The sequence below is a fragment of the Odontesthes bonariensis genome, chromosome 22 (assembly GCF_027942865.1).
Source record: "Odontesthes bonariensis isolate fOdoBon6 chromosome 22, fOdoBon6.hap1, whole genome shotgun sequence".
In the NCBI taxonomy this organism is placed as follows: domain Eukaryota; kingdom Metazoa; phylum Chordata; class Actinopteri; order Atheriniformes; family Atherinopsidae; genus Odontesthes; species Odontesthes bonariensis.
This window is the reverse complement of record NC_134527.1, coordinates 11,444,155-11,464,594: the sequence shown is the minus strand read 5'-3', so window position 1 is coordinate 11,464,594 and position 20,440 is coordinate 11,444,155. Positions and strand designations below refer to the sequence as shown.

Sequence of the window (20,440 nt, the reverse complement as noted above, 5' to 3'; positions counted from 1 at the left end):
ACAAAACTGCCTATCAATACTGAGTCACGATGGGTCTGCTGATAGAGGGGGTGACGTAATGTCATACCGGTATCTGTCCTTTCCCCATGATGCGGTCTGTGCTCTCTCCATCGTCTTTGTTCTGCTTGGTCTTGTTGTAACACTTCTCGTAGCAGAGCAGCCTCAGGGTCTGAGAGCCCTCCAGCTCGATCTCAAACTCCTTTAGGGAAGAAGAAATAAATCAGGAGCTGAGGGGAGATAATCTTGTGTGAAAAAGGTGGAGAAGAAGGTTTTAGCACTATGACACCAACTGCCAGAAAAAATTAAACTCAAGGATGTGAAAGATCTGGTTTCCGTTGCATTTTGATATATATCCCACTGCTACACACGGCTGACCAACCTTCCTTGTTGTTATGTAAGCCAACACTCTGCATATGGTTTGCACATTGCCCTGAGAGCCACACTGTGTTGGTTCATTTAGCTTTTGGACAGATGTGAGTCATCCCAAACAGCAGCTCCTCGTTAGTTAATATTAATTCCACTTTGCTGCTCACAAAATCCTCAAAGAGAATCCAGATATTAAAACACTCATCTACAGATGCACAGATTCTGTGACAGAGTCTCAAAGCTCTTCTTCCTTCATCCATCTGGGTCATAATCACTGCATCCACGTTTGTGTACGTCTGCGTGCTTGCATGCTTACAGAGTGCGCATATGTGTGTTGGCTGTATGTTTGGAGGGAGTGCAGATGCGCTGTGCAGGTTTTGTTAGACATATTTCAACTGCTCAAAGATTGGACAGCTAACTGATTAAAAGACCAGATGTCAGATATATGACAGGCAGCATAAATTGTGCTCAGAAGGAAATCTGTTCTGGGAGATATTCCTGAGAGATAAACATGGTTTTTCCATGTTAAGCATCATCACAAAACAGTAATGGCGACAAATTTGTGCAACTTAGGATTCAGTGCAGGTATGAGATGTAAATATATGAAGCCTCCATCAAAACAAGTTCGACAGGGATGCTTTACCTCATTCCATTTGGGTTCAGTGGTGTATCGATACACTCTCGTCTTGGCTTTATTTGAAAAGAAGCCAAATGAATCCACCTCCATTGTGCAGTAGAGATCTGACAGAGAGGAGAAATTTAAAAAAATATATATTTAAGGTAGAATAAAATAAGATAAAACTCAAAACTAATTAGTAATAGTATTAATTATTTAAAGTTAGTGCTTATAAGCACAGCGACTTGAAAGCTGAACCTAAAATAAAGCTGATATGCTCTGTATGGCTACATTAAAACTGAGCCCTGCTAGCAACTAATTTAGTCGGATTTTCTGTTGTTTGCATGAAGGCTGAAGTTGAGTGACTCACTCAAGCTCTGTTTGAGGCCGGAGGCAGAGTGAACAATTACATTCAGGAACCCGCAGAGACCGGAGGATTCATCCTCTGGAAAAACAGTCAGCAAGCAGAGAAAGAGCAGAAAAAAAACAGTGGATGGATTAGAAAAGCATGCAGATCTCTGTTTGCTTTGGAACAGAATCGGACATGAGAGAAGAGATAAAACAGCCCTGGACAGCAGAGAACATGCTGTTCAAAACCACAATTATTAACCATCGGAATTCCAGACAAAAAAAGACAACTCATTTCTTTTAACAACGCCCCCCCACCCCAAACCCACATTTAACTACAGAACAAAAGCTACTTTTACGTACAAAAATAAGTACCCTACCTTCTTTATTGATACTAAGAGGAATGTGGTGGACAGTTTGCAGTTTGAGACAAGAGCTGGTTAGCATCTGTAGTTCCATGGAAGTCAGGGTGGATGTTTTAAAACCTTGAGGTTAGACAATAAATTTAGACTGTAAATCACAATTTGCATTAAAAATAGCAAGTGGTTTACAGAAGTGTGTGTTTTCAAGGTAAAAACAAAAACAAAAAAAAAGGTTTCTCATCACAGGAATTACCAGTATTTCACATAACCATGACAAGTTTTATCAAACTAAGAAATAAGAATGTTTTTCCATTGGAGTGGACAGCGCATGTCTGAGACTCTTACATTTCTTCTGTTGCTCCTTGATTATCTCTTTCCACTCTGCACGTTCATAGTCTGATGAAATCAGGAAGCCGTAACTCTGAAACAAACAGATGCAGTAGCGATGCATTCTTATTCAACTAGCTTTCTCATATACATGAACAGATACAGATTGAGGAGACTTATTAAGGAGGTAATTCTCTGGGAATGAAACAAAAAGACCAAAAGGAAAAAAAAAACACATCAGTAAAATAAAGAAAATGAAGAGCAGAGGAAATGCAGAGAAGTGGAGCACACAGAGAGTGCTTAGAAAATGATGATGAGGCACATACTGTACACAGAAGAAACAAGTAAACGAGGAATCAGAGGTAGTTAAAATGAAAAGGTGCCATCACCTTGCCATTCTTATTGTAGACTCTGAGGGGCATGCTCGGAGACATGAGCAGGAGCAGAGACTCCTGCTCGCACAGCTTCTTGCGGAGACGGTCGATGACTTTCGAACCCTTGTTGGCTCTCTGAAATAGTTGAAAACATTTAATAGCTAAATGCAGTCGCACCGTGAAACTCTGTTTGAGTCTGCATTGGAGGATCACCGATGAAACGTCTGAAACCCTGCTCTCAAACCCTTATTTCAGACCAGAAAAGGATTTTAAGGAAACAATGCTTTCCACTGTAAGAAACGTCTGCCTCTGACTATCTGTACCTAGAAATCTGGAAATGTATGCATCCACTTTACCTTCTCTCTCTGAATCTCACTGCGGAGGTGCGAGATCTTGACTTTAATGGCATCTAGCTCCTCGTCTGGAACTTGAGGGACGGATAGTGGCTCCGTTTCCTCGGGGCCCTGGAAGGTCAGCTCCGTCAGGGGGATGTACCACTTGCTGTCGTACTGTTGGTTTTTGCTGCATCAGGAGCAGGATGGGGAAATTAGAGGGGATAGAAGGTAGAAGGTACGGAAAAAACGTGAAATGCGAAGCTGGATGATGAAAAGTGCTAATTTTGCCGGGAAAAGGAGATCTCTTAGGAATCTGACTGATTCAAGTGCCATTAGACTATGTGTTAAAGAATATTTAATTTTCATTTATGTCCATAAATACTGTATTTAAAGACTAAAATCTGTTTTGTCATTGCAGCTGTTTACTCAAACATATTGATGTTGCAGTTATAATATGGGCTTTGTACACAGAAGGAGTGTCCAATCAAGCATTTTTCTGTTCTGTATGTGGCCACTGTTTCCTTACAAATCATCAATGAACACCACAGTGAACTGGTGCCTTTGAAAGCCACGTGGGGCCATGCCATCACATTGTACGTGCATGCTGTACGCTTCCATCCACAACTCGATATAAGCCATGCCGTTTTGTTCCTGTCATTCTGGTGCATGTTGATCTCACTTTTATTGATCCAAGAAATTGTTGTTCCGGAAGAAGTCAGGCTTTTACAGATGTTTTCTGGCAAAATACAATCTGGTCTTTCTATTACTGAGATTTGGAAATAGTTTGCACTTGTGGTTAACCTTCTGCACAAGCACTGTATGAGCATGAGATTTATTTATGTCAAGGAGAGGGTTCTTCACTTGGCCTGACGTTGTGAGGGGTTTCTCTTTATCATCCATCACTGCCAGCCATCTTTGTCTTCTTTTTGCATTGAGAATGTACCAAATTGGTAATTTGAACACTAATATTTCTGCTCTGATGAATCGATTTTTGTCTTTGCATCCTAAAGAAAGCCTATCTTCCTTCCACTGGGAGCTTTTTTGACAGAATGATGTGGTTTTCCTGATTTTATGAAGAAAAATTGAGTAAAGTAATAGCTCAAACCTGTCCATTAAAGAGCTTTTGAGTCAATCGTGAATGACTTTTGAGAACCCTGAAAAAGCATGTGTGACATATCAAAAGCTGTATTTCTAAACCATTCCTCTAGTTTGGAAGTGCTAGTATCCTAATGTATCAGAACCTAATTGTAATCGAGCAGGATGAAATAAACTTGACCCTTGACTGAATGTTAGTGCAGTTAATGCAAACTTATTATGGTGAGGTTATAAACCAAAGCTTTGCATGTCATGATTTAAGATCTAATTCTTTCAAAACTGTAAAATATCAGACATCTTCTGCAGTCTTGGTCGTTGTTTCAGGATGAAATTATTAAAAAGATGCTTTTTACCCTCCAATCTGTTTCTTCAGCTTGGCGCAGAGCAGCAGGTCTGTAAAGAAGAAGACATGGCGCAGCTTCCTCGCTCCCTCAACCAACTCCACCATGAAACTGTCCTTCAGCAGCTGGCGGTTCTGTGGCAGGAAGGCAACAGTAGCGAATCAGTAACATTTTTTTTTTTTTTTTTCTTAAGGGGGGGGGGGCATCTTGGTTGTGTATAACTATGAGCAATAAATCAATTTCTAAGAGCGTCACAGTTAATCTGATATATTCCATAGACATTTAATCTGCAGAGCATTTGTGCTGAGACTGCCTCAAAAAGCTTATTTTCTCCGCCTCTCTGCTCACATTCCCATCTCTGTTTGACCAGCATGACACTTGGAAGAGACAAAGGAAGGATAGAGTGGGAGAGCGAAGAAGACAGGAGACGTCCCCTTGTCTCTGTTACCACTTACACACCTACATACACTCACTGAAAGTCAACAAAACGATTTTTGAAATCGGGTAGGGATTTGCATTAGATTAAGATGAAGATTAAGATTAAGACTTTATTGTCATGTAGATACGCGAAATACACGAAAATTACTCGTCTGCTTTTAACCCATCCAGGTTGGCACCTGTTACACTAGACATATACAACCGAATTCCACTTTCATATCCTGGATCTGCCACACTCATCGATTGGCAGGTCACATGCAAGTGAATGCGTGGTGGTGAAAAAGGATGAATGACACGAGGAGCTCTGGACTTATCACTGATGTCAGACTACATAATGAGACATGTAATATTGCCATTTGCCAAAAGGGGGCGGTGATGCCATTTTCTTAGAAGGAAACTGAGTGGACATGAAACAAAACAAGGAGCAGATATATGTCAAAGCACAGCTTAGTAGTAAATGGCTTGATTTTTCATGCTTAAAACCGCAGCTTTACATATGGTATGGAAAATAAGAGCAGTCAGAGCAAAGGATTTATCTGAGTAAATAGTCCTCATTCTGGTTCATCTTTACCATGTTTCTCATCTACCTGATTTCACACTTGTGGGAACTTTTATCTGGATATTTCCCTTTGTTGTAACATTTAATGTATGATAATGACTTGATATTTATTTCAAAGGTGTCACAGACAACAATAAATGGAGAATTTACACTGTAAGTTAAAAAAATGTTTTTTTTTACACTAAACACGTGAAGAGGAATGGTAGCTTATGTGCTTATGCTCTCACATACAAGTAATTTATAGCTTTTTTTCAAAATAAAAGCTTTTAATACGCATTTCATCAGCTCACGCTAGAAATAGTTTCTTTTCTCCACATGTCATCTTGACTTTGACCACCTCCCTTCCAACTCACTTCCACATTGTCCCACACCAGCACCCTTTCTCCAAACATACAGCAGTCGATCCTCCCCTGCAGCAGAGCCACGAAGCATGACATCACACTTGTTCACAACCAACCACATCCTTGTCATCATGTTTGAGACATCCCCTTCTTGTCTACCTCCTCCACCCACCTCCGCCATGAACACACAGTTACTGTCACCACCAGAGAACTTTGGAGTGAAGCTGATGCTTAGAAAAGAGAAGCTCATACGCTTACAAAAAAACTGATTTTGGCATCTGCTGGAAAGAGATCAGTCTGTGAGTGAAAATGCTCATGAATGACAGAAATGAGGGGGTGGAGGAAGGATTACTAAAACATAGAGGGGGGGTGACAGAGAACACATAATGTCTGAGAGAGAACGGAGCGGAGAGGAGAGGCAGCAAGAGAAGTCCCAGTAGAATACTGCTACTTCTTACTGTACATAGATACCGAACCACGTGACACGCTGTTGTTGAAGCAACCTCACAGAACTCTATTCTTCCTGAATTAGTGACCTAATAGCAATACCAGTTTCCACTGTTTATTCATAGCTACAGACTGAAGAGTGCAATGATAAAGCCCTGTGATAGACAACCTCTGGATGGTCTGCTTTCTGTCCATGCGGCAGTCGTCTCTAGTGGCAACTGTCACCTACATCTGTGAGTCCACTCTCTCACTAGACATGTTTAACACATGATTCCTCCCCGCTCATTTCTCTCCAGGTGTATGCTCCTGATCATGATTGTGCTGTGAGACACACTGCAATGTTTCTGTTGTTTCTGGGTGGGGATGTTGTGAGGATGGCACATATATGAAGTCACCCTGCTTGTAATATAATCTGTGCCATCCATCTAACAACCAGTCAATATTGAGGAGGTGTGCTGTGCAGCAGTTTGAATGAGACACCCAGCTGCTCTTAGTTTTGCTATGCTAAATTCTCCTATGAGAAAAAATACATCATTCTAGGGCCAGTATATCGCGTTCATAATGTCTTGCTCTCATGTCAATAATCAAAATTTTGTATTATTATCGGCTTCAAGACTGTGATCCACTTTGAAACATTTTGACATGTTTTTTTGAAACATGTCTAATCTGAATTTTCACACAAAGTATCGTTGCAACTTCCAGACAAAAGATACGTTTTTTCTTTTCTTCTACAGTTGAATATTCTGCTAGAAAGCTGTCGTCCCATTCTTTGGTGAAGGTGGGTTTAAAAGGATGACTCGCGAGATCCTGGCCCAACATTCAGCACATGCAAACACAATGTGGAGATATTAAACTTGTGAAATGACAACCATGTGCGTATTCTCCTTTTCTGGAATTCCTAAAGAGGGAATCGCGCGTGAAAGATCATGTGCCCTTTTAAATGCTTTAACAAAAAAAATAATTAAATGACAAAACCATGTCAGACACATGGAAGGGTATTTCTGTATGCCCTTTATACATGAGGAGAGGGGAACTTTCACAATGAGAAATGACAAAACTTTGTTGCAGCCTTAAACAGAATTTGCTGCTGCTTTATGTTTTATATAAAAAGAGATGAGAATATCTTTGGGTTATGCAATGCTTTTGTCTTTTTGTAGACTATATTTTTTTAATGCATATGGTTAGAAACAACAGCAAATTAGAGTGCATGGAACAACTTGCTTTCATAGATGCATTAGGGGTATTGTGATTGTGTATTTTTTTTAATTATTATTTCTACAATTTAAAAAGGTCCTTAAATTCTATTCTGAGTGTAGTTTGACTGAGAAAAAAAGGAAACAAAAAGAAGATGATGTTGTCATACTGTGATAATATTGTTATTATGAGCACTTTTGGACGCAATAATTCTGCAGTGAAAATAAGACACTGTGACAGTTTTACTGTGCATATGTAAATAAGACTGTGTCCAGGCACTTTGGCAAGTAAGATCTGTTATGATTTTCACGAGTCGGCTTTACATTTTTACAGACCGCTGAAAAGAAAAGGCAGCAGCAGATTAATCTGGATTACTATCGAGAAAGTAACTTGCCAAACTATTAACATTGACGACTGCAAATCTAGAGTGAGCAATGTGTTACATAAGATCTGTTCGAGTAATGAGTTTGTAATGACCCACGGCAAAACTACTGTGGCTGTCGGGCCTCTACGGTACCCCTTGATAAATCATCTCTTCTGAATTTATGCGGCATTTAATGAAGGGTCAATATATATTTTTTTCTTGTGATTTCACATTGATTATTTTATCATTGGATACAGGAAAAATTCCACCAAAGAGACTTTGCCCTGTGCATCTCCTTCATTCTAAAACAGAGAAAATAGCATCTTAAACAAACCAGCTGTCTCAGCACATAAGACTTTCATAATATTTGAGAGCCAGAAAGAGAAATAAAAGCTGACCGGCACATCGTGAAAACAACAGAACACAGATTAAATATTGACCGTCTCCTGGAGAAGGCACACGGAGTCACTGAGAGCATGTGGCAGAAGAAATGGCTTGAGTTTATTTTTAGAACATTCGCTTAAAGAGCTACCTCTGCACACGCGTGTGTGTGTATGGTGTGTGTTTTATCTTGTAAGCATGCATGGGGACATGCTTATGTGATGACTGGGGAAAAAGTGGAATTGTGTAAATGAGTGTGTAGTTTTCCACCGGCAACACTCGCATCAGTGATGCAGCTTTGCCAAAGGCAAACAAAACAGTGAGGACATGAGCGCCGTCATTTGCATTTTAATGAAGCAGTTTCTGTTTGTCTCCTCCCTTCATGGACCTGGACCAGGGCCTCTGGGGGCCACCTGTGCAGCTCTACTCCTGCATGCCTCCACAAACCATTAGCGATTCTTTAACCCTGTACATTGCAGTTCGGATGATAATCGAGCACTCTGTCATTTGCTGTCACTTGTGCTGTTGGACTGCATTTTGCTTCTTCTCATGGTTGCCATTACGAGTGAACAATGGAAAATGGTTACCAACGAAAGAAGGGAACCTGAGTTCAAGTTCTGCAAACTCATTGAGCTAACCATCTAATTTTAAATGTTCAAATCAATCTTCTAAAAGTGTTACACTTGATCAATGGCGGAAACAGTGTCTTCTTTTGAGCATCATCATCCTCACTGAATGCAAGTCCTCATCTTCTCAAAATCTCCAAGAAATGGCAGCGTTTTGATTACTGAAGCGTTTTGATTAAAGAGAAACACACACACACACACACACACACACACAAAAACAAATAAAAACGTATTATCAGTATATACTCTGTCTAGGGTGAGGTACAATATAATGAGCCCCATTGATTTCCAAGTGCCTCTTTCATGTATCCATTATAAATATTTGATGACTGGTGTGAAGCCCTAAATCGACTGAGAAGGAAACTGTGGCCTTCGGGGATAATAAAGGCCCTGCGTGTGTGTGTATATATACGTTCAGGGAGCATATGCAGAGAGAGAGAGTAGGAAAGTCTGCGAGTGTGTGTGTGGAAAGGGTGTGGTAATGACCCCAGTGAGCAAGGGGAGGAGCCTCCTTGACTCGCCTCCTCCCACCCACCATTTATGAATAATTAACTTGGAATCTGCCAGTCAGAGTGGACTGGTGGCTCATTATTCGGTGCTGTGTACAGCAGTGTCACATAAGCTATCAATCAAGAGGCAGCCATTCATGTGTATCAAGTCATCTCCAGGGATGAGAGAGAGACAGTGTTTGGGGGGGGGGATCTGTGTATGTGCTATTGAAAGTGGGGGATGGAGGGATGGGGAGACACAGAGCAAACACACAGAATCAGCCTCATCATGGCAACCCTGGTATGACCATATAAGGACATGGGCTCCGCTTTAGGCTGCAGATTGGTGGCTCCTGCGCACTCATCTGGCTGTGACTTCAAAGTCTTTCTGGGAGTGTGTTTATGACATCATACACAAAATGAGCAGGCCTGTAGAAAACTGACGGGCGATCTACAAGCTTGTTTCTGAAAAAGTTGGGAGCCAGCGTACAATGTCAACAAAGATTGACATTGAGTCATGAGTGGAATGATTGGCAGATAATAGCCCCATTAAGACAGCATATTAAATGCTAATCAAGAGATCTTTTTAATCAGTCATTTTGAATTTGATGCTGGCTGACTGTTCAAATAAGATTGGGAAAAGGGGCAACTAAAGAAAACAAAAAACAACAAAAATCCTCCCAGAGAGGAAAACTCTTTCAGAAGTAAAGATGTGGAAGGGTTCATCTCTGAGAAAGCTTGACAAAAAACTGCAAAGGATTTGAGGATTAATAACATAATTAAAAAAAATTAGAGACCATAGAAAGCCATTACCAGAGAACATAGCTCATGCCTGCATCCACAAACACAAGTTAAACCTGATGATGTAAATAATAAAACAGAAATGAACAAGATTGAGTCAAAGATAATTTCAGTTGGACTGAATTCCTTTAGAAAATCACATATGCTGTGTTCTCCAGAATAAAGACAATAGGTGAACAATACCAAAACGTATTTTGGAGCATCATATGCTGCCATCCTTTCTTAGCCAGACTCAACTGGCATGATTTCAACTTCATGACACGGTCGTAAAAAAAAAGATTGAGTAATAAAATGTCCGCAGCCTACACTCATCATCCACTAAAATTATTTGATCCATTAGGAAACCAAAACTGTTGAGCAGCTGAGTTCCACAACCATGCAACAATGTGCTTGTCTAAATAATTTACACAACTTCACGGTTCTTTTTAGACGGGTTCATATCATCCTCTTTTCAAATGAAACTCTGCAGCACCAGCTGGCTTTCCATTTCTAATTTTGATTCCCATTGAGAAGGTGTGACTAAGACAAGGTGAATGGAAACTTTAAGAACAACAACTAAAAAAAGTAGAATACACTCCTTTGAAATTATTTTTGCCTTTTTTTTTGTGGACAAGATATTGCATGTTAGGAGAAATTAAAACAACTTTGCAACCTGAAGACTGAAATGATGTGGCGCACCAGCTGTTTCTGGACTGAGCTGGCAAACAAAAAACTAATAACAATCCTAGAAACCAATGTGATTCCTGAAGAAGAGCTCGCTTCATTTTCCTCTTGTAAATGTTCACTGCAGTTGTTGTTGGTTTGTTTTCATTTAGGACAACAGCTTTTTATTACTTATATTATTACCTATATTACTAGCAACTAGCCGACCACTCTGGCAGCGCAGAGTTAGTAAAACTCTGAACACTCACCTCTCCCTTCTTGACCGTTGTAGACTGGCGCCTGGATGTGGTCTCTTCATTGATGCTGGACAGAAAGTTCTGGGAGATCCGCAAGGCGTCCTGCAGGAGCGGGTGGTCTGGATGGCTGGTGGGTGTGTGTTTGAGCAAATCCTAGCAGCAGATAAAGGAACATTAATGTTGCATAGGTGAAAACATCCCAGCAGAAGCCCAGAATTCTCAGTATTTTATTTTTAGATCTGCATTCTCTTTCTTAAACTCACGGCTACAACTCACATCTTCTGAACACAGTGCCATTAATGAAATAATAAATGATAAATAATTAATGAAACTAAAAAATGATTGGCAAATACTGAAACTGAGCATTTGCGGCAGTTCTCTCTCCTTAGCATCGAAAACACAGAATATTCTGAGAATAACTAAAGCAGATGCATGAGAAAATGCAGATGCATTATCTCAAATAACAAACTATTACATTTTATGAGCTGAGTATATTGGAAAACAAACTGCTGGTTGTGTTTTGATCCACTGTGTCATGCTCTCTTTGGTTTATTTATCGGCGGTTCATGAAACACAGTTACATTATTTAAGTAATTTGCTGAACCTGCACTCTCTCTTACTTACATGTAACACCAATGTGCTGCGAGTCACTCTGTCCACAGGTTTATAGAGCAAAGCTGCAAATGAAATAGGACAGAAAGCGGACTGAAATGTTTACATGACCGAATTAACATTATATATCATTTGTAAATATATATTTGTATGTTATATTTTAGCAGAATTAAGCATAACATGACTAACCCTCGAGAGAGTTCTTGGCCATGTCCTTACAATCCTTGGGACTTCTCACCTTTAGGTTCTGTTTGGGTACAAAAAAAACCACTAGTGCAACTAGAAAGACCTTTAAAAATCATCTCAGTGGTGAGGTTATTATCATAGCTCAAGCTCTGAGGTCATCCACTTCCAGATTAATTATGCCATCCTCAGCAGCTTTCCTCCCCATTCTATCATGCTCAGATGGCTCAGAGTCATGCATCATTACTTAGACCATTAACAACCCTCAATGATGAATTCCCCATTCGGCATGTAGATACCAGCCTTAACACTCACTTCATAAAACATAAATGAAGAGTCATGTATCAGAAAGTTCCACATGCTTAAAAAAAAAAAAAAAGAAAGAAATGGTTCGCAAACTCCTGGGTTTGCTCACCAGACTGCGTAACATCCACAGTTTAACATAGGATTTTATTTTTCAAACCACTTTCCGAAAGCTGATGAAAACGCATCGCTGTACTTTTACGCTTTTTTTCATGAACGTGCAGCAGTTCAAAAACATTTCTTTTAATAAGCTGGATCTGAATCCATTACTGCAGCTGCTGTGCCAACAGGAATATTCCTGTTAGACCTTACACACACTGCATGAATATTAGATTGAATACAACAGTGTTGGGTGTTGTCAGGTTCATCTTGGGGTTTTTCTCTTTTACCTTATGACTTGTAATGCATCGGTGTGATCTTTGTATTCTCTCAGTCTTCTTTTCTGCTGTCTCTGTACACCTGGATTCTGTTAGCTGATCACTACCATTGCCTATTATTAGTCATTAGCTCTTTCGGTTTGAATACTCCTTGGTTTCCTTTGTTCAGTGCCAGATCCTTGTCTACACTATAGTAGTTAGCCATTATTGTCATCTGTCTACATTCTGCGCCTTTTCTTTAAGCCCTTGGTTTTTGTCTTTAAATAAAGATTCCAGTTTCCTCAAAAGGTTTCCACGCGTATCTTCAGTCCTGCACTTGGGTCATACTTCTCCTCAAACCATGCCTTGGAACACCTGGCAGTGTAGATCAGTGGGTTAAACCAGGGTCACGTTGGTTGTGTCAGCCCCCAAAACTAAACTGTTGGCATTAGTGTTGATGACTTGCCCTAGATTAAAGAAAGTCAGAGTTCTTTCAAGGAAGATGTCCGCATTAACTAAGCTGAGCTCACATCATGCCGATCAGGGATAAGGATGAAAAGAGAAGGCTCTATTGAGGGAAAGCACACTGGAATCCACCCTCCCCGGCACTGTTCTATTTAAATGTTGTAGAAAAAAAACAATAGTATACACATGGTTACACACAAGAAATTGCTTCTAGCTGTATTTGTATAGATATTTTCTGCAGAACATTCAAATCTAAATGCATGGAAATGACTGCGTGGGTGAAGACTGAGTGTGTTTTGCAAGTACAGTACATCGAGGACAAAACTAATAAGCACTCACAACTCTCCCCGACTCTCCAATTCTCAGAAACCGTTCTTTTCAGAATAACACATGAATTAACACTGCTTCAAGAATGTGGTCTGCGGTGGTGTTGAGTCAAGAGAAGGCCGCTCTCTTAAGCATGAAATCGGCACGGGGGGATGGATGGAGATCATCAACCCGACACTCATCTTCTAATGTATTTTCAGAAGTTATGGGAGCTTAAATATCAGCCATGTGATGTTTTGCCTTATTTTCTTCTGATCAAAAATAGGGCATTGTCCAAAAGTGAGAACAGCGATTAATTGAAACGTGCAAACACAACTGACAAAAAAAGAGTTTGTACTATTCTAATGGGCTTGAGATTAAATATTAGGTATGACCAGTTTTGTTCTTAAACACAGCTTAAAAACCTTCTTAGACAAACTCTCTTGTCATTTCTTTAAGTAGTTTTCAGGAATAGTTCTCCAGGCTTCTTGAAGGACTTTCCAAAGCTCTTCTTTGAATGTTCTCTGTCAGGATGATCCCACGCTGCTTCGATAATGTTGAGGTCCGGGCTCTGGGGAGGATTCCTCCCTCCATAAGACCTGTTGCCACTGATTTTCAGTCCAGTTCTTGTGTCATTTGGCATACCTCAGCATTTTCTTAAAGAACAACTTCTTTACAGCATGGAGACCATTTCTGCTGAGGCTTCAGTGAACAGTAGATGGATCAACTGAAGGTCCAGATACATCCCTCAGGTTCTGTATCAGGTCTTGATTATTTCTTAAGGACGTCACTTTCAGATACTGTTCTTCTGCTGTAAATATTTTTTTAGGCCTGCCACTTCTTCTCTTGTTCTCCACTTGTCTAGATTCCTCATTCTTTTAGGGATACACTGCAGATCTTACTGAGATAAGCCATGTTTTCAACAAATAACTGTTTGTAAATCACCAATCAAAATGCTATTTTATGCCATCGAACTGTGTTATCTTTGGCATTTTTTGTAGAAGCAACAAATGAAGTAATAAATTATTTGTTTTTGTGACAGGCTGCCAGTAACAAAGCATCTGAAGATACAATGCAAAACTGTCCCTTTGCAAAGTTATCTGCTATGAGCAGACACACCACTGGTTAATTCCTTAAGTGCAGTAGCTTTTTAATGCTCCAATTATTCATAAGGTCAGTGTTAAGTGGCTTAACCAAAACAAATAATAAAAATCAGAAGATCCTCTCAGGTTCAAGGACTGAAAATGAGTGAAAAAGCAGAAAACGTACAAAGAAAAACTTGGAGAGCCCATCAAAAAAACCTGGAGAACTATTGCTCAATTGCTTCTTTAAGGGATTATAAGAAAGTCTGGCTCCCTGGAAGCAAAATATAAAGAAATGAGGGGTTCCTCAAGACTTCCGCACAGTACTGTAGGTATTAGAGAAACTCTGAGTGAAATAGGAAACTCCACTGGATGATTTACTTGTATCTAGAAATGAAAGGGATGACTTTTCTGTCTTACCTCAGAGATTTCAGCAAATTGCGTGTTGGCCTGGCAGCACTTCTCTGCAGTCTCTACAGCCAGCTCGTAGTTGTCCAGGAATGCTCTGTAAACTCCGAGCTGGCTCGCCTGATGGAAAGAAAGAAAGAACAAAGGGCACAGAGGATGGATTAGGAGTGTGTTTCAATTATCAAAATAGGCATGTTGAGATATAAGTCACAGAAAAGAGCCCTACTTTTAGTGCAAATTGCAACTGTGAGATGCTATTCTTTTTTCATTTTCAAATCTCAGGCAGGTGATTTCACCCAGTCAGCAACATCTTGAGAACTGTAAATGTCTTGCAAACAATCAAACGAAACAGCCAGCAAATGAGACATTCAGATAACAAGAGCGGTGTTTAACTATGGTGGTCTTCATCGCTCGTTGCCGTAGAAACTAGCTAGACCTGCACTGTGCTGGGTTGGGTAATTAATGACTGGTGTAATGGAGGCTATGAAAGCACATTTAGGAAGCTGGATGGCTGAATAAAGTACGGCAAACGTTGGCTGCCAGCGTTGCGATCCATCTCGGCGGTGAACAAAAGGACAATCAATTTTCCTGAACAAAAGCCGACAAGAGGACAGGGTACAGTGGAGCAGAGACGGGTTCTGTGGGAATTGTTGAGAGCCACACACACTCACTTCTAAAAATTCACATCACATATTTAAACATCTCTTACCTGAGTGAGCTGAACATGAATTATTACTTGTAAAGCTTTTAATGTCTTGCTACTTTTCAGAATTTATAGCCCAATAAGAGCCACTCTCAAAGGGCCGTTCAGGTTTATCATTGTGTAACTAATTCCCATTTTCAACCATCAGTTGCATTAGCTATGATAAAAAAAACAGCAGTCACACAAACTGTTACAAAAACAACTTCTACAACTTTATCTGAAGGATGAACAGAGAGTGAGAGCGTGTGAGCGAGCGTGGTCTCTCTGCTCTTGGTTTACGTCCAGCGGTTTGAAATCGCCGTCACAGAAACGCCGAGCTGCCACATTGGCGAGCAGAGACCTTGCTTTTTCACTTTCATACATCAGCAGATTAATTTGCGTAATCCCCGTGGGTTTTCACACCAAGGTGGAAAAGTACCATAGAGAATGGATGGTGTAGCTCTGCTGCCACAGTTTATGTGTACTGTATTTCACATGTTCCTTCTGAGGGTGCGACAAAATATTTTGAAAGAGCAGCAGTTGGTCAGAGTTAATATTTTCTATTTCCTTAGATATTATTCCATACATTTATTTTTGATTATTTTGAAATTGTTCTCACATGCGAAGCATCTTAAAAATGTGCTTTTTACCCACCACAGTGGACTACTTATTTACTCTAGGCATGAGCCCATGATCTTTGCTTTCACGTGGTGTGTGAGAACTGATTCCCAGAGGAATGTATAGTCACAAGTTTTCTAAACATTGTTTGCCCTGACTTTGTTATCTCTGGCATTTACAATGCATTTGTGTGCGACAGATCTCTCATTGTGTATGCAAAAACCATGTACAGCTTTGAGGCCAAATGCCACAGGGGGAACACAAAACCCGAGGTCTAAAATTAGTCCTAAACTGTGTTTTAAAATGCAGTTCTTGCTGGAACATTTAAGGCAGTGAAACTGACCCAAAAATATTCTCGTTCATACATTTGCACAGCATGCAGAAGGAAAAAGGAGGAAGGTGAGGCTGCTTTGGCAATCCAGCAGTCCTGTGTCCTGCCCTGGGCCACACAATCTGCACCACAGCAGAGGCCATTCAGAGCGTGACAGTTTGAAGGAAAAGAGCCCGAATGTCTGCCAGCCACATCCACATAACGGCATGAAGGCTTACAGAGCGCGGTGTCAGAGCAGAAAATGGCTTAGAGTGATGAAAGAACGTGATTAGGCGTTTGGATTTCTCAGCTCAGGATTTGCCCTGTGTCGGAGTAGGTGTGTAATCCACAGCGGAAAACAACATCATGAAAACAGGCTCATGACAGACTACAGCCATTGTACAAAAAGGCTGAATTCATCCTTGGTTTGTAAGGCACTCTAACAGACTCAAGATCATTTCTTGAAAGGAGAAAAATCCCTGATGTTTCGCAGCTCTACAGTGTTGGTGCTTTTTTAGTGCATCGTCTTTGAGGAACACATTCAAAGGCAGATCACCGCTTTGCTTGTCTGACTTTGTGGTGCAAAACCTTCCCTTTTCTGCCATATATGAAGCTAGTATTTGGAAGGAGTAGAATCTCAACCCTATTTTCAGTCTTCAAACACTTCTCTCTGACACCCGCACTCACAACCTGTCACTGACGCTTTGCCTCTTCTCTTATTTCCGTCTCTCGTCTTCCCTGTTCTGATGTTTCATGATTCCTAAACCCTCATGGATCTCAAAGTCATAGTGTGACAGCTCTATCAGACTTGCAGCAGTCACCTATTTGCCTTGTCGGCTCCCATCCTCTCTCAGCCACCCCTACTCCCACCGGTAGTCATCTGCATCACCTACTCTTCTCCCATCTAATCTCTCCTTGCCTTCTCCTCCTCTCCCAAGTGGAGCTGCTATAATGTAACATCTTCCATATTTTTCTACTTTTTTTGTAGGCTTAGCATCTTCTCCCCCTGACTTTTACCAACCACTGTCTAGAGAGTGGGAGGAAATGGGGTAGTGGTAGTGGAAACGGTAACTGTTTTGAGTGTGAGCAAGTGTGTTCAAGCAGCAGAACATGTGTGTACAGTAAAAACACATCTGTGAACATATTAAGGAGGAGTGACAAAGACAGCCTGGTTCCCTTTTACAACAACTGCACAAGTTCAAGAACTTCTTTCTGGCCGTCAAACCTCACCAGATTTGTATTCTTTCGACCTTGCTCTTCACATTTCCAGGGCCCACTCATGGAAAATGCCATTATTCTTTCACAATTTCCAGACTAAATCTAGAGTATTACTCTCAAAACACTGCTCACAGCTAACAGTCATTCTACTCTCAGCATAACTCATCACTTTCCACATCAGAAACACATCGTTTCTTGGAGCGGATTGCGAGTCAGTTTTGTTGGAGGGAAGTCTAATGCAATCAAGAGGAAGGGATAAAATATGGACAAGCCTAACTGTCTATTAATTTGATTATTACTAACATTTGATCCAAACTAGATTTACAAATGCATCTACTTGACAACAAAAGGTACCTATCAAATCCCAATTTTTTATCTACAGCCCATGGGGAGCTTCCTGAGATAAATTAATAAGGATGTGTGCGTATGTGTGAGTGTGTGTAAGAAAGAGAGAGCGAAAGAAAGAAAGAGGCTCCTATTTATAGCAGCTTCTTCGAGACACAAAGCACACAGTGCTGTGATGGCCTCAGCTGCCTGAGGCAGAAAGAGGGCATTGTGAAGCAGGCCTGCACCTCCCTCCGTATGTGTGTGTGTGTGTGTGTGTGTGTGTGTGTGTGTGTGTGTGTGTGTGTGTGTGTGTGTGTGTGTGTGTGTGTGTGTGTGTGTATACGTGCATATGTGTGTGTGTGTGCTAAAGCATAAGTGAGAGACGAGGAGGGAGACAGACAGAGCGAGTGAGGGTCACACCAGTGGGAGAGAAGGAGTATTTCTGAGAGAATTAACAAATGATTCATTGTGAGTTAATTGACCCATGGTGAAAACGATTCAATAGAATCAGTGTACTGTACATTTGGACCTGACATCCTTGGTAGAGACTGCAGGAGAAAAGACAGAGAGCGAGCAGATGCTTAGGCGGAAATAGGAAGAAGGGGAAGACGCAGATTTCATTTGTCCAAATATGAAATGACAAAGAGAAGTATCACGGCAAAAATCAACTAAAGAAAGCCCATGTTTATGAATAATTTGGGTGCACATCCATAGCCCATAAATGTTGCTGTTGAACCCTGAATGTCCTTTCCAGTGCTGTCAACCTTTTTGGGTGCTCAACACTGTCAATTTGATTTGGGGTAAAGTCAAGCAGCTACATCCAAGGACTTGGTTGCTGTCATGGCTATACACACAGTATACAACAAAAAGTAGCCCATCCCAACTATGAATGTGCATGTGCTCCAAAAGCCTTACGAGTTTCTGGAAGAGGTCCCCGACTCTCTGGTGGTGACTCCACTGCTGGACACGGGGCAAAAGTCCGTCGTAGAAATCCTTGTGGATCTCGTAGAGCTCAGGCACTTTGAAGAAGATGGTTTCTATCTGGGCCACAGTGAGCACAGGCTGTGAAGTCGTAGCTGCAGCCTTCAGAGGCTTCATGGGCTGAAAGGAACAAGCAGAGCAAGCGACAGGTGTAAGATGCTTCACAGGGCATGTTTGTGTAAACTGTAAACACCTGTAGATCAATAAAAAAAATGTAAAAAACACCAAAACGGTTAGGTCTGCACAGGAAAGTAACTGCAGCACAAAGAAAAGGAGACAGGTTGATGATGCATGCTCCACAACAACTTTTGAATATGTTTCGTTCATATCAAACCATGTCTCTTTGACATAGTTCATGCTCTCCTTTATGCTCTTTGGCTAGTCTAAAAATAGAAGGTGCACACGTTTTATCAGATATTTGCTTAAAATAGCTGCAAACCCCTTCTGGGAAATCTATGAGTGAATCAAAGTGAAACAGATAAAGTGCTTAAACATAAAATTACTGACCTGAAAGGGGCAAATATGAGCGGAAGCGCAGAGAAAAAAAAAAAAAGGAATCAGCTTCACTCTGCAGCTGATATTAAATTTTCAAGGGTTTCTCTCTCACTGTCCTAATGCAATCGAATGTTCCTACTTGTGTGCTTTTTATGGCTTTGCATTATTTTTAGAGTGAAGTGTGTGTAGATCATATGCAGTGGATCTGTGAGTGTTCTCACCAGCAGCAGAGCCTCCAGGTGACTGAGGTATGTTTCTTCTGTGGCCAAGATCCCAGACAGGACCCATTTCCTCATCTCCAAACCTTTTTCCAAGTCACATTCAGTCTGCAATAAACACAAAAACATATACATTTTCAACAATATCCACCATGTGCTTTTACCTTCTAGCGGACATGTTTTGCTTTACATGTCTGAATGGGCTGAAATATTTCCCCTCACTTTTTCAAGTTAAAATGCCCTCCAGTCATACAGACAGATTTGTAAGCCTGAAATTCAGGGTTCTTACTTATAAGCTAAACATGAAACTAAACTTTTGTTCCGTGCAAAACAAAAGCATGTTGAAATAATCCCCGGTAACCTCCCCATTCGCCTCGGCTGAGTCAAAGCTCGCTGAGGAGCCCAGACATGAGAGAAAACAGAGGGACAGAAAAATTCCTCGGGCTGTCTTGTTTAACCACAAACTCTGAAATAACTCAAACAGACAGGGTCTCCCATGGTAGAAAAAAAAAAGGTTGGGGTATAAATATGTCCGTGTACAAGAGACACATGTACGCTAGCCAAAGTTGGGATGTGGATTTAATCCCATAGGTTATGTTGGAGAGGAAAGAGGGGGAAAAGGGGAGGAAGAATGAGATAGGTGAGAGAGAAAGAAGAGCAGAAGCCGGGAAGTGCAAGCAAAACAAAGAAAACTGGGTAATTAAGAGTTCAGAAAGAGGAGGAAGTAGGCAGAAAGGGAAGGGTAAAATAACTGATGCAACAATGAGGACACAACTAAGAGGATAGGACCAGAAACGGCCTTGACCTTTGTGCACGTTCTATTGACAGCACATATTGACATAATCACATACAGTATGCCAGAGCAGCCATATATTCAAGATGTGAAATGACTTAAAGAAAAGGTCATGGCTGAGCACATGATGTGGGCAACATGCAGATTCAAGTCTTGCTGCTGTGACTACAGCCGATGTAGCTGAAGTTTTGGGGGTGGGATGTATACGACAGATAAGCTCAGATTTATTTATTTTTTGCTTCACACAAGAAAACATCTTCTTTCACTGCAACACAAGAACAAACTAATGTTTTCTAATTTTGCTAATTAAAGGTTAAGGACAGGCAGCAACCGATCATGCCATCACAATTTTTAAGAGGATCTGTTAGTGTTAAAATAGCT

General features: G+C 40.8%; 1 protein-coding gene across 1 annotated transcript in view; it reads right to left on the bottom strand.

The window, feature by feature from the left end:
• Positions 1-20,440, bottom strand: part of bcr (BCR activator of RhoGEF and GTPase) — a 78,476-nt gene that overhangs the window by 10,013 nt on the left and 48,023 nt on the right. The window contains exons 3-16 of the mRNA XM_075455201.1: positions 19,270-19,374; positions 18,488-18,673; positions 14,430-14,537; positions 11,504-11,561; positions 11,327-11,379; positions 10,715-10,855; positions 4,177-4,298; positions 2,750-2,915; positions 2,409-2,528; positions 2,038-2,113; positions 1,711-1,815; positions 1,353-1,427; positions 1,010-1,107; positions 68-199 (exon numbers count right to left, since the gene is read on the bottom strand). Coding sequence (XP_075311316.1) covers positions 68-199; positions 1,010-1,107; positions 1,353-1,427; positions 1,711-1,815; positions 2,038-2,113; positions 2,409-2,528; positions 2,750-2,915; positions 4,177-4,298; positions 10,715-10,855; positions 11,327-11,379; positions 11,504-11,561; positions 14,430-14,537; positions 18,488-18,673; positions 19,270-19,374 — 1,545 coding nt within the window. The remainder of the gene's footprint in view (positions 1-67; positions 200-1,009; positions 1,108-1,352; positions 1,428-1,710; positions 1,816-2,037; positions 2,114-2,408; positions 2,529-2,749; positions 2,916-4,176; positions 4,299-10,714; positions 10,856-11,326; positions 11,380-11,503; positions 11,562-14,429; positions 14,538-18,487; positions 18,674-19,269; positions 19,375-20,440) is intronic.